The sequence below is a fragment of the Ornithodoros turicata genome, chromosome 3 (assembly GCF_037126465.1).
Source record: "Ornithodoros turicata isolate Travis chromosome 3, ASM3712646v1, whole genome shotgun sequence".
NCBI classification, from domain to species: Eukaryota; Metazoa; Arthropoda; class Arachnida; order Ixodida; family Argasidae; genus Ornithodoros; species Ornithodoros turicata.
The window spans coordinates 25523962-25537197 of record NC_088203.1 but is presented as its reverse complement, the minus strand read 5'-3'; the positions used below and the strand labels follow the sequence as shown (position 1 = coordinate 25537197).

The 13236-nt window shown below is 44.4% G+C and overlaps 1 protein-coding gene across 1 annotated transcript in view; it reads left to right on the top strand.

The window, feature by feature from the left end:
* Window positions 1-13236, top strand: part of LOC135388313 (activating signal cointegrator 1 complex subunit 3-like) — a 79908-nt gene that overhangs the window by 64800 nt on the left and 1872 nt on the right. Inside the window, exons 29-37 of the mRNA XM_064617781.1 lie at window positions 678-810; window positions 875-1000; window positions 2202-2313; window positions 3953-4143; window positions 4200-4368; window positions 7651-7802; window positions 9126-9234; window positions 11251-11359; window positions 12920-13167. Of these exons, the coding sequence (XP_064473851.1) occupies window positions 678-810; window positions 875-1000; window positions 2202-2313; window positions 3953-4143; window positions 4200-4368; window positions 7651-7802; window positions 9126-9234; window positions 11251-11359; window positions 12920-13167 (1349 nt within the window). The remainder of the gene's footprint in view (window positions 1-677; window positions 811-874; window positions 1001-2201; window positions 2314-3952; window positions 4144-4199; window positions 4369-7650; window positions 7803-9125; window positions 9235-11250; window positions 11360-12919; window positions 13168-13236) is intronic.

Sequence of the window (13236 nt, the reverse complement as noted above, 5' to 3'; positions counted from 1 at the left end):
TTGATGTTCATCCCCTCTATTTTTGTATCCCTTGTATTGATATGCATAAGTATGGCAATACTTCTGAATGACTAACATTTCAAACCTGTATGAAGCGAAGTGCCTTAGGACGAGAGCCGCCGATATTTTGAACAGTGACTGTATTTTTTTTTTTTTTTTTAGAGGTGTGCAAGTGTTCAAACTCTTGAATATGAATTAAACATTTCTGATATTTGATTCGTATTCATACTAAGAAAAAAAATTATATTCAAACGTTTTGAATATTGGATACTTTTGGATACTGTTGTAGCAGTTGTTTACTCATCTACTCTGTTACATTACAGTCAAACTCCTTTATAGCGAACACCTTTTTAACGAAAATACCACTACAGCAAATTTTTTTGCGGTCCCACTGGAGCCCTATAGGTCCAATAATGGACATCCTTTTTAACAAAAATACCTTTACTGCAAATTTTTTTTGCTGTCCCCTGAGTTTCGTTGTAAAGGAGTTTAACTGTATAGGCAAAAGCTTGTTTGAAAAGGTGCCATTAAAGTATACGTTTTGCTCACGCTTATAATTGGCAAGGCATCATAACTGTGACATGTGCTCATTTGCTGCTGAAGTCACTTCTGCTGCTGCCTGATCTGCTTTCACATAGGTGTTTTCTGTCTAAACAGTTGCCACTCTTTTTTCTTAGATGTTCTCCAGATGATAGGACGTGCTGGTCGACCTCAGTTCGACGACCAAGGTGTGGCCGTCGTCCTTGTTCACGACCTCAAGAAGAAGTTCTACAACAAGTTCCTCTACGAACCGTTCCCCGTGGAGTCGAGGTGCGGTTCCGCTAGCACGACGGCTTATTTTTGCGACTCATTTCAACCATGTTTGTGTCTATAGCCTGCTGCACGTACTTCCTGACCACATAAATGCGGAGATTGTGGCCGGAACCATAACTTCGATGCAAGACTGCTTGGATTACATGACGTGGACGTACTTCTTCAGGAGGCTCCTGCAGAACCCGAGGTACTCCATGTCGCCTGCGGCCGCTCAGTGGCGCTGTAATGCAATGCTGGTTGCAGTTAGGTAGTAGTGGAGGGGGGTGGGGGACAGGGGAAGGTCACGCCCTCTCGCACAAGGCTGATTTTCCAGGGCGTTTTTGTAAATCGGAGTTGTGCAGTGACGAGACTGCATTCAGCAAAAATATTTTGCATGACTGCACTCCTGGTTGACAATTTGATTAAATAAGCCCTTAAATTTAAAATCTTAAATCTTATTAATTTTAAATAATAGTCATTTCACAGCTTCTTGTTTTCAGCCTCATTTTCTGGAGTCATGTGTGTATATATATATGAAAGTGTTCTGCTACAGAAGAATGCTGGTTGACTGAAGTTTTAGGGTTTAACTTGACTGTTACCCGAATTTGCACCCTGAATTGAAAGTTGCCTCATTAGGCTGAAACCCGATTTTTGCACACACCTGATGCACACTAACTTGTTTGGCAGCAAATGCAGCTACATCACCATTTGTACCTATCCGCTACAGTTAGTTTGAGCAACTGATCCCTATTTCTCTCCAAATTTAGCATACTGGAAGTTTTTTCACCCGAATTTGCACAAATTTAGTGCACATCTTTAGTTATCTGATTTTTACCCCATTAATTAAAAAAAAAAAAATATTTCCCTCAAACTTCAGGCTCTACTTATAAGTAGAGCCTGAAGTTTTAGGGTTTGGCCCAATTCTTCCCCGAATTTGCACCTCGAATTGAAGGTTTCCTCTTTAGGGTGAAATCCTATTTTTACCCGCCAAATTGCCCTCACTGAGACATCTGTACGAATGCAAACTGCATTATTTCGCAGCAAAGGCAGTTATATCACTGTTTGTACCAAACCAGTAGAGTTTTTTTTTAGTAATTGAGCCCGATTTCTCCCTGAATTTAGCATACTGGAAGTTTTTTCACCCGAATTTGCATGAATTTAGAGCACGTGTTTATTTGCCTGATTTTTACCCTCCGAATTTAGAAAAAAATACTTCCCGAAAACTTCAGGCTCTACTTATATAAGCAGGCGTTTCTTCATCACCCATGAGCTTCCTCTACCCTTCCTCATACATCCCAGAAGTGCTGCAACAAAACTTTGAAAAGGCCTGAGATTTCGTCCCACCCACCGAAGCTGATTGCTGGAGGTCGTATCATTGACCTGCTGTTTTTTCTGGTCTTCACAAACAGTTACTACGGTCTCGAGAACACAGAGTCCAAGTCCCTAAACCTCTACTTGTCCAACCTGGTCAACAGCACAATAAGGAAACTTCAGGATTCTCTTTGTGTGGACGTTGATTCGGTGAGAACTCTGTTTGATACAGTTTTGCAGAAAGTAGTGTCCCTTGCAACATCATCGAGGATTGTGGTTTCACTGCACTAATGAACGAGGCTGTTCCAAACTATGAATTACCGTCAGGAAGAATGGTCTCACCCGTGAGATCACAGCGAAACCATGCAGTTTCTCGCCTACACGGCAAATGCAGAAGGCATTGCCAGTGCAAGAAGAGAGCACTTGCTACATTAGTTTTCCTTCTTGATAACCTGTGAGCTGAGATGTGCTCATCAGTAAACCATCGCACATTCTGAACATGTCATTACTTCCATTATTCTTTACTTCTATTCTGTCTGTCTGTTTCGCCAGCACTTACAATGCCCACGCAGGTTTTCAGTGCCCATGGAGTGCAAGTTGTTTTTGCGGTTTTCAGTTTTGCCTCATGAGAACAACACATATTGTTTCATTGTAAAAATAATTTGATTGTACATGTGCAGATAAGCATGTATACCTGGTTTTAAGCCAATGCACAAATACATATTCCTTGTAATAGCTTTTTTCAAGTGAATGCCCAGGGGCATTTTTCTAAGGAACAGCAGCACACAACTGTGACAATGTTACCTTACCGGGGCTTAATTGTTACTCTTAGAAGACTTTATCCGGTTGGCCCAAGATGCATAGTGACCCCCCACTCCTTCCTGCTGTCCTCTCTACACCTGTCCACGTCTGTACGCCACTCATGGCCACAGCTGCTTCGCTATGCTAACACTGAATTTAACAAAAGTAGGAAAGACGTAAAAAAAAGAAAAAAAAGTAAAATAGACTTTATCTTATGATGTGATATTCGAAATTTGTTTCGATATTCGAATTGCAATTTTGCAGATATTTGTAAACGATTCGTACTTGAAAATTTCAATATAATATTTATATAATATATTATAATATTTATAATATATAATATTTGCACACATCTACTAAAGACTGTTTCATTCAGTTCGGTGGCCAGAAAAAGCTTGCCAGTGTTTCGTTGGTGAAGGCTCTTCCTGCGTGATCACATCTGCCGGATATGGCAGCACCGTCGTCATTGGAACGGATCCATCAAGCACAGATTGATCTCGTCAACAGTCAGTTCGGCACATGACTGTGTTGTCCATGTCAGTAAAATCTGCCAAGAAAAATGGGAAGGCAGCAGGTATTTCCAAGCCTCCATTACACAAATAATTGAGGATACAGCAAAAAAAAAAAAAAAAAAGCAACCGCCATCATTTTACCTGACTTTCGAAGGCTAAATCACTTCAGACCAAAGTCACTTCGTTATTGCAAGCCAAGATCGCTACGCGTGGTGTCTCTAAGCATCAGAAGCACTTGCACTGAAGGCAAGAGACAGATGGGGAAACTTTTCTTTAATCATGTCTGAACAACAGGCTACGTAGCATCCAGAATTTCGGTGGCTGTTGCACACCAATTTTATGGGGGGGGGTATCACGATCCCATGACGGTGTCTGACAAATCGGTCGGCGACTGTGTTGTGAACTTCGATATTTACTCGCCTATAGTACATACCTGCGTCTCATTGCCTATTTTCTCTGTGCTTAACTGGTAACCTTAGACTGTTCATGCATGATGTTCACTGCAACTTGCACAATGTCCCTTCAAAATTTGCCAGGATGAGAGGAGCTTGATTGCAACAGCACTGGGCAAGATTGCATCATTCTACTACATGAGCCATGAAAGTGTGCACCTGCTGTACAATACAATCCGTGTGGAGTCCTCTGTGGAGCAAGTCCTGAAGGTGCTCACAGAGGTCAGGGAGTACAACGAGCTACCAGTACGCCACAATGAAGACCTTCTCAATGGGTAAGCTAATTGAGGTATGCGTTAAACTGGCTAAATTGTTTTATCCGTCTCTTCAGTGACCTTGCAAACATGTGTCCCATTGCCGTAGACACCAGCACCCTCGACAGTCCCCACACCAAGGCCTTCCTTCTGTTTCAAGCACATTTTTCACGCCTGCAGCTACCATGTTCCGATTATATGACGGATCTGAAATCTGTTTTGGACCAGGCAATCAGGGTGCTTCAGGTAAAAAATGTTCTATAATTTGTTCTTGTATAGAAGTTAATCATCCTGATAAGTATAACTACTATTAAAGGTAGCTCATTGCAGGATCTTTGCACTGTTTGACACAACGGTTACAGTCGCCGACCGATTTTTCGGACCTCGATTTTTCGTACGTGCTCGATTATTCGGACTCATTCGCGGAACGGCCGCGGGTCCCAGAGAGTTGATGTATAAGAACGTCCAAAATTTCGGACGCCGTGCAGCTCCGTCGCTCGATGTTTCGGACTCCGTTTGCGCAACTCGCGAATTTCTCTCTTGAGGTGACGGAAAATATTGGTATCATCTGAAATTCGTATCAAAAGAAATCAACCAACTATAATATTGAAGCAAAAAAATAGGCAGTGATGATTGTTGATTTTCTATTCCTCTGAGTAGAAGAGGTCTGAGAAGAGGCGTAGCGCTTTTGCATCTTCGTTTTTGGCCAACAGCCCAGCATGTGCTGTCCGCCCGCGAGTCGCGCGACAGAGCTGTAAAGCGAGCTTCACCTAAAGCACGCATGCGTTAGGTGAAGCCGACTTGCGGTCTTGATGACGGCGGTGCCTCTGTCAGTGTGCCTACAGTGACGAAGTGTCGCTTCGGGAAATAGAAGCTGATGTTATCAGGCAGAGCTGGAATCGCGTTAGGAAAGCATCGACAAATTTTTCCAGCCTACTAGGGCTTAGTAAAGTTTATTTTGAAGCGAAATTCGTTTTTTCGGACTTGATTATTCGGACTCTTGCGCGATCCCCGCCGAGTCCGAAAAATCGGACGGCGACTGTAAACTGGAATGTAGATCAAGGTTTTTCAAGAACAGCCTCAGCCTGTATTCTGGTTTATTATATTGGTATTTGGTTTTGTGGTAGCCCATCTGCAGCGATACGGCAATTGGGGCTGTTAATTACTCTTCACTGTAAATTACATACCCCGGCTACGTGGAAAACGGACTGTGGCAGGAGCATGACTGCAGATAGGCTGCCACAGTCTGTTTTCCACATGGCCAGGGTACGTAACTTACAGCCCCAACTGCTTAATACAGGAAAATGTTAACACAGTGCAGTTCCGTTAATTCGAACTCGAAGGCGACTTACAATTTGTTTCAGTAAAGCGGATTCTGAAGTAAAGGGAGCTGCTCCGAATGAGGAGACAGTTTCATAGATAGGTTCGTTACATCATGAGCGCATTGTATTGCGAGCCAGAATACAGAGGAAACAAGCATTATTCTCCTATATGTATCACGCTTAGTGAGATACAATCCCATTAATGCACTCCCGTGCAGAGTGCAGACGTCACAGATCTCAGAGTTGCGCCCAGGTCTGTGATGTCAGACACACAAGAGTTTCGGTATCCGCAGTGCCCGTTTTCTCCGTTTCTATTATTTATTTCTATCCGTTTCTGTTTCTATCCATTTCTATTACCATCTTCGCTGTGAAACTTTCAATTCCAGTTCACATCGATGCAAAGCACCATTTCTTACGTTTATCTGGGATAACCCGGGATGACTTGTCGCAATCCCTTTAAGCCCAACCCAATCGCGAGCCCCACGAACGCGAATATTGCCAATCCAATTTGAGAAAATATAATGTTGCTGCCTTTTTCTTGGTTGTGTAGCCAACAGGAACGGTCTTGCTCTCCTCAAAACAGCAAGGCGCGCTTGCTTTGCCGAAGACGAGTAAGCGGCATCGTTCCATACCGGTTGCGTTTGCGCCTACCGTTACGGCGATTCATTCCGTACTCTTGTTTCCTCTAGCAAGAGCTTTCCTTTTACGAGAAATTGACTTATAAGTAATATGGAAACTTGGCATTTAATAAGCAAAGGTTTCTCTGGCATGCATGAGCAGTGCACCCGCCGCATTCGACCCGATGCGTAGTTAGGAGTCAGGTGCGGCGGGGCAGTCTTGTTCAAATAAACTGGTGCGCGTCATACGTTCAAATTGCTGGGCATTTTCCCCCATTGAAGTACACATGGACTTTGCCAAGACCCCAATGTCAATTCGACTTACTCGGAAGTTCGAATTTACAGGATTGCGCTGTAATATCGCAAGAGCAGATAATCAGCTCATAACACAGAGCACGTTGGTAGCAGGAAGAAGAGGAATGTTAAACTGCATTAAATGAGTGTGCTGTGCTTTCCTTTGTCTTTTATTTTTCTTGCTTCTTTTTAAATCCTGTTAAGCCTTCCCACTGCTATTTTTGATGCAGTCATAACTAGGAGTTATTATTTATGTATACAGTAGAACCTCGCTAATTCGATATTGCTTAATTCGAAATTCCGGTTAATTGGAAGGATTGCTGCAGTTCCGTCTTCGCGCGTTGCAATCTGACCGCATAATTTGAAGAAAACTGACCCGTATCCCGCTTAATTCGTAAGCCTCCCACCGAATTTCATCTACCATTGGCTTCCAACCCACTCAACGACGAGCTGCCGTAAAAACCTCGTGCTTGCTCCCTCGCTGACTTCCCTTTCCCAGCTGCCAATCACGCGCCTCAACCTTCTCGCTCCTCACACTTCCTTGCCACCCAGCGTCCCACTCCGATCTGTGCTGCCATTACGGATTATGTGAACCATGTTTCGGCTTGCTTTCGTTTCGCGCTTTTATTGAGATCCACTTCGAAGTCCACCTCTTGCCTGTGGAGAGACATTCCGCGGGTGAAGTACAACACGCTGACAATGAAAGAAATGGTGTCGATCATCGCAGCTGTGGGATCTGCAACGTGCTGTAAGCTCCTGCCAGTGATGCATGCTCCAAGGAGGGCTTCGCGTCTTTCAAAGAGTACATCTGGATAGAAGACACAGTACAGACCTGTGCTGCAACTCTAACGGGGGACATCGGTCTGAACACGGAGCATGCAAAATGAACAGAATGACGGCGGCGCGATGAATCTGCACGCGCGCTGTCGTCTTTGGAAGTTTGTTATGCCAACGGCGCACGCTGTGGTATGATGGACCTCGTAGCCCATCTTGAACGAACGGTGACATGCGATGTCATTTTCAGAAAGCAATAGACGAAGAAGATCTATGAGGTCTTTAGATATTTTCCTACACCATGTGCCCAGGTTCGCTTAATTCGAACACCCGCTTCATTCAAAATTTTTTCGCTGTCCAGACGATTTCGAATTAACGAGGTTCTATTGCAGTAGAATTGCCACTACATATAGTATTCTTACTGTCATTACTGATGTCATTAGAAATGAATATCTGTTGTGTATCAAGTAACTACCATGTGAGGAACCGTAAACCCTTTTTGTTGCACGGCTTTTTTGCAGGCAATCATTGACATAGTTGCCAACCAAGGCTGGCTCTGTCCTGCTCTTAGTGGCATAACACTCATGCAAATGGTGATACAAGCACGGTGGTACAAGGACAACACCCTCCTGACCCTGCCACATTGTGAAGCAGAGACACTAGCAACTTTTAGGTATGGGACGTCACTTGAATGTACTGTAAACATATTTTGATTCGTGAAAATTTCACGAATTTCACGACCACTAAAAGATCGCGACAAATTGTGCACGCTTATAAAAAGGCATAGTGGTGAGTAGATACGTTCTGCCACTTACTTGCCACAAAGCAACAAAAACTACTAAGGATTCATATTCCTTTATATCTACATGCTTGGAGCCAGTCCTGATTGCAGCCCTGCTCCTGGTTTTGTCTCGTCGCGATGGAAGTAGCAATCTTTGTGGCTGACGTATGTACGTACGTACCAGATGACAAAGGTTTCCCTTTCATCTAGGTGTTCTACGGTTCTTTCTGACCGTTCTTTTGGACTCCAAAAATTCGAACCTTCCATTTACTAGGACCAAAGTGGTAGCACCGTCAATCGTCCCATAGAGCCAATGTATTTTCGCGTCCAATAATGGGACTCCTTGGCAAGAGATCTGTCCAATTTTTAGTACTTATTTCTCCTGCAGCCTGCTTCATTTTTAGTATGTATCGTCCCTCAAGCGCCAGATTTACAGGAAAGCGCCGTATTTCCTGCGCAGGATAATTAATAGAGCCTGAAGTTTTTCGGGAAATATTTTTTCCTACATTCGGGCGGTAAAAATCGGGTAAGTAAACATGTGCACTAAATTCATGCAAATTCGGGTGAAAAAACTTCCAGTAGGCTAAATTCGGGGAGAAATCGGGCTCAGTTATTCAAACTAACTGTAGCGGTTTGGTACAAACGGTGATTTCACTGCGTTTTTCTGCCGAACAAGTAAGTTAGTGCATTCCAACAGACATCCCAGTGAGGGCAATTTGCCGGGTAAAAATCGGGTTTTACTCTAAAGAGGCAACCTTCAGTTCGAGGTGCAAATTCGGGGAAGAATCGGGTAAAACCCTAAAACTTCAGGCTCTAATAATTCAGACTGCGCTGCGATGGTCACATACCAAAACAACTCATGCTTTGAAGTGTGGTGTGCATGCGCAACATTGAACAAAGAACATCTCAAAAAGAATTAGTGGAATGTCGTGCTCAGTGTCCAGTGAGGACCACACTTCTGTGGCGGAGGAGTTTGGTGGAAGATTTACTGCTGACTGCTCAGTCTGGTCCAGCACTTGTAGAAGACCTTCGCACACACTTATTACGAGCCATTTAATTTCATGTGAATGCTTTTGAAAATCCCCAAAATAGATCACTTAATAAATTTCTTTAATGTGGTGTAAGTGTATTTGTGCTGGTGTTGTTGTTGAATTAATTGCCTTAGCTTGCTTTCAAAACATTTGCTAGAACAGATCTGCACTCTTGCTCTTCCAGGTCTGTATCTGTTGATTCCCTCCCAGAAGCTGTAGACCTATACTGGAAGGATGCAAGAGCTTTGAAGTCTGCGCTGAAGCACGGCATGGAAGATAGCCAGGTCCAGAGCGTATGTGCCAATGAAATTTACTAAGCTCTTTTGACCAACTGAAGGTAGCTATAGCTGACACTGTGAATATGTCTTCTGAGCAATGTTAATGTACAGTTGTACCATTTTGGAAGTTTTGCAACTGGTAAAATGTTTGGAAGCTTCGGTGGTGTTTGTGGGCACCTGCAGTACATATTTATTTTTTTCTTCCAAGGAAAAAAAAACACTTTCCTGAAAGAACGTATTGCTGTGGCAGTTACTGTAGCCACACAGCTGTGCATGACAGCAGAGCTTCTGTCAACGAGAATTCTGTGCAGAACCATCATCGAGCTTTAATTCTCAAAGCAGTACAGTAGAACCCCGATGATATGATCCCGGATGACACGAATTTCGGGATGATACGAATTTTTTTCCTATTCTTCCCATGTATTACACTTCGGATGATACGAACGGGTTTTCCAGCGATTACCGATGATACGAACGAGTGTGAGAAGATGACGGTGGTCGTTCCCCTGAGTGACGTCATGTCACGTCAGTGATGTCATGTCATGTGAACGAATCTGTTGTCAATGACTGGATGACCGAGACGCTGCCGTCTCTTATTGCTGGGTACGATGCACGTGACGTGTTTAATGCTGACGAGGCCGGCCTTTTCTACGACGTACAGCCGGACAAACGCTTATGTTTTAAGGGGCAGAAGTGCCAGGGTGGCCAGAAGAGCAAGAACCGAGTGACCGTTCTTTTCTGCTGCAACGCCGACGGATCTGAAAAGACTGACTGTCATAGGGAGGTTTGAAAAGTCGAGATGTTTCAAACACGCAGGCAATTTGCCCTGCGTCTACAAGGCTAACAGGAGGGCCCAGGCCCGCATAAAAAATGCAAGGCCTGGCCCGGCCAGCGGGCCCGTGCAGTGCTCTAACCTGGACAACAAGGTGTCGTGCAGCAACAGAAAGATAGTGCTGATTGTCGACCAATGTTCCGCCCACCCGGAGTACGTGGAGCTACGAAACGTGAAGCTTGTGTTTCTGCTTTCAAATGCGCCGAGCCATTTACAGCCGTTGGACGCAGCAATAATTTGAAACGCGAGGCACCATTTTAAGGCGCTGCTGGTCCGGCACCTCCTTGCGAAGATGGAAAGGGAAGACAAGGACCTTCAAATAAGTCTTTTGGATGCCCTACACTTCGTTGCAGTGTCGTGGGATCGAGCAACGAAGGACACAATCCAGAACTGCTTCCGTAAGCGCGGGATTGTAACCAAGCTGTGTCGACATGCCTCGAAGTTGAGGAGAATGACTTAGTGATCGATGACTGGGAAGATCTTGGAGCCGAACGCTCTGTCAGTGATTTCATCACTAAGGACCGTGGAAGGAATAGTGCAGCAGTCGATGCCACAACCAGCTGTCATGGCCAGCGGCAGTGATGACAGCGGTGAGGCAGAGCACGTGGAGTTGGCTCCGCCAATGAGAGCTGAGGCGCTGCACGTGCTCAGCATTTTACGGCACTTTATAAATGGTGACGTTGTTGCGAGTGACAGCACGTCTGCTCTGTTTTGTTCGTTTGAGCAAAGTTTGCTAAGGAACTTTGATACAACACAGATACAAAAGGATATAACAGACTTTGTCCCTCAAAAATAACGAAAAATAAAAACTTCACCTTGAGGTTGATATCATCGAGAATATATATACCCAACCAACATGTTTTTTTCCTAATATCCTTGTTCACAGGAAGCACAGTGCTGACCTTTAATCGACCATCGTTCATGAGTAGAGTTCTTCATTTTCGGGTTAAACCCTATTTTTCACGATACTTGCACCCCAAAGCGACTTTTTGAAGTTCGGTCGTAACCCAATTTCCCTCAATGGTGATTTCCCCCAATTGTGTTCCTCCCCCCCCCCCCAAAGAAATGGGGGGGGGGGACGAATTCCCGAAAACTTCAGGCTTTATGTTGCTTTTACCCAAGAACAGTTAGAGAGTTGTTTTTCTGGAATGCAGGTAACATTGTTATGTTTCCTTCTTTTTCTTTTTTTCCCTCCCTAGATCCTGGAGACTCTTCAACATCTACCATGCCTGAATGTCGGTCTCTCCCTTCAAGAAGTATCTGTTGCTGAAAAGTTGAGGTGGACGCCTGTGCAGAAGGGGCCCACAAGTAAGCAGAAACATTACTGAGTGTTTAGCCCTTCTCTCAGTGCTGTTTACAGTGAACCATCATTAGAACAAAATTGCTTTATGCGAATTATCATTTTGTTTGAAATTTCACCGTGTCCTGATAGAAATGTACTTCAAACTGGATTATATGGAGTTTACTGCGAGTTGACTTCACATAGTATGATCATAGCATAGTAGATGCACGGTAAATAGGTAGCTGGCAGAAGCCTGCATGGAGAGGCATCCAGAGACGGGAGTCAAAATGGAGCACCATTTAGTGACACCAGGTAGCGACACATGTTTGTTGCATCAACGTTCCCCTCCACAGAGGCAGAGAGAGAGAGGCATGTCGCGTGCACGTGCCTTCAACGACATGATGCGCGCATAGCTGCCAGAGTCTGTACGCAACTGCTTGGATCTAGAGTAGGAAGCCTCCCTCATCGAAGAGGCGGGAAAGGGTCGATGGCCTGACACAGCAGAGGAATTCAACATTCTGGTGTCAACGCCGAAGGAGATAACCAGTTTGCCCGATTTTTTTCCGCATGCACATGCTTGACGCAACAAAGGGTGACCATTTACCGTGGGACACAGAAAGCTCAAGGAGTGTGCTAGTAGAAGGAAACCTCCAAAAGTGGGACGTACTGACGAGGGGAGCGCCATATTGAATCAGCCAGCGTTGCTGCAGCAGTGCTCTGCTCCACCGCTGAGCTTAGTGGATAGCGTAACGAATACAGGGTGTTTGCTCTAACCTAACGTCTCCAGAAAGCGATAAAAGAGGAACGAGCACTACTTTTCAGCTACCTGACTAAGAAACAGGTGCTACTAGTGAAGCAGTACCTGCTTTTTACTCAAGTAGCAGAAAAGTGCTGCTCGCTTTTCCGTTATCGCTCGCTTTAAATATAAATTCTGGACACATTAGAGCAAACACCCTTTATACACAGCGCACTAATTATTAGAAAAACAAGGCCTGTGCTCGAAGAAGAAACACGAAGTGGTACACAGGCCAAGCATCAATGTACATTCCGTATAACGGTTGTATATAGGGAGTTCAGGAGGCATACGTACCGGCATGGCACAAAAAGAATGCGATAAGCATACTCCAAACATAACGCAAAAAGTTTTTTTTTTTTTTTTTTCATTAGCACACAGCCCTAGTCCATTATTGAAACCTTAAGCTTGCGAAAAGCACAGACGCCACACCTGATTTACATCATCTTCACTTACGATTAAGCCTGGAAACTAACTTGGCGTAGTGCCAATTCAGCCACTAATATGAACACTGGAGAACACTGAGCTTTATGGATTCAGGACGGCTGTTCTGCATCTTATACACACTCATATAATAAAATGCTAGAAGTAGCTTTTTTTTTTTTAATTTCCACCCTAAGTACGTTTCTCAACCCAGTGTCACCCGCTTTTTACCTTGTTTTACATCTCACGAATTAAAACCCGATCTTTACCGTCGAATCAAAAAAAAAAAAAAAAGAAAAGAACTTCTCAAAAAACGAGCCCCTAATCATAAATGCGCACCATTTTAGATGCTATGTTGCATTATGTCCAGGCGGAGCCGTTCCGGACGATTTCTGGCTGGCTGTGCAGACCGGCCGTGAGTATGTGCTGCAGATAGCGGTCTCCAGCCCCGTAAAGTCGGGAAGGAAAGGAGGTTCCGCCAGCGCTGCAGCCATCGCTCCAAAGTTTCCCAAGCCCAAAGATGAAGGCTGGTTCCTCATCCTCGGCCACAAGGAGAGCAAAGAACTCATCGCACTCAAGCGCGTCGGTAGCTGCCGGTCGCACACCTCCAGGCATCACGTGAGAAGTTTACGTGTTGACATTCACACTGTAGTCATTGCAGTTTTTTTTTTTTTTTTTTGCAAGAAG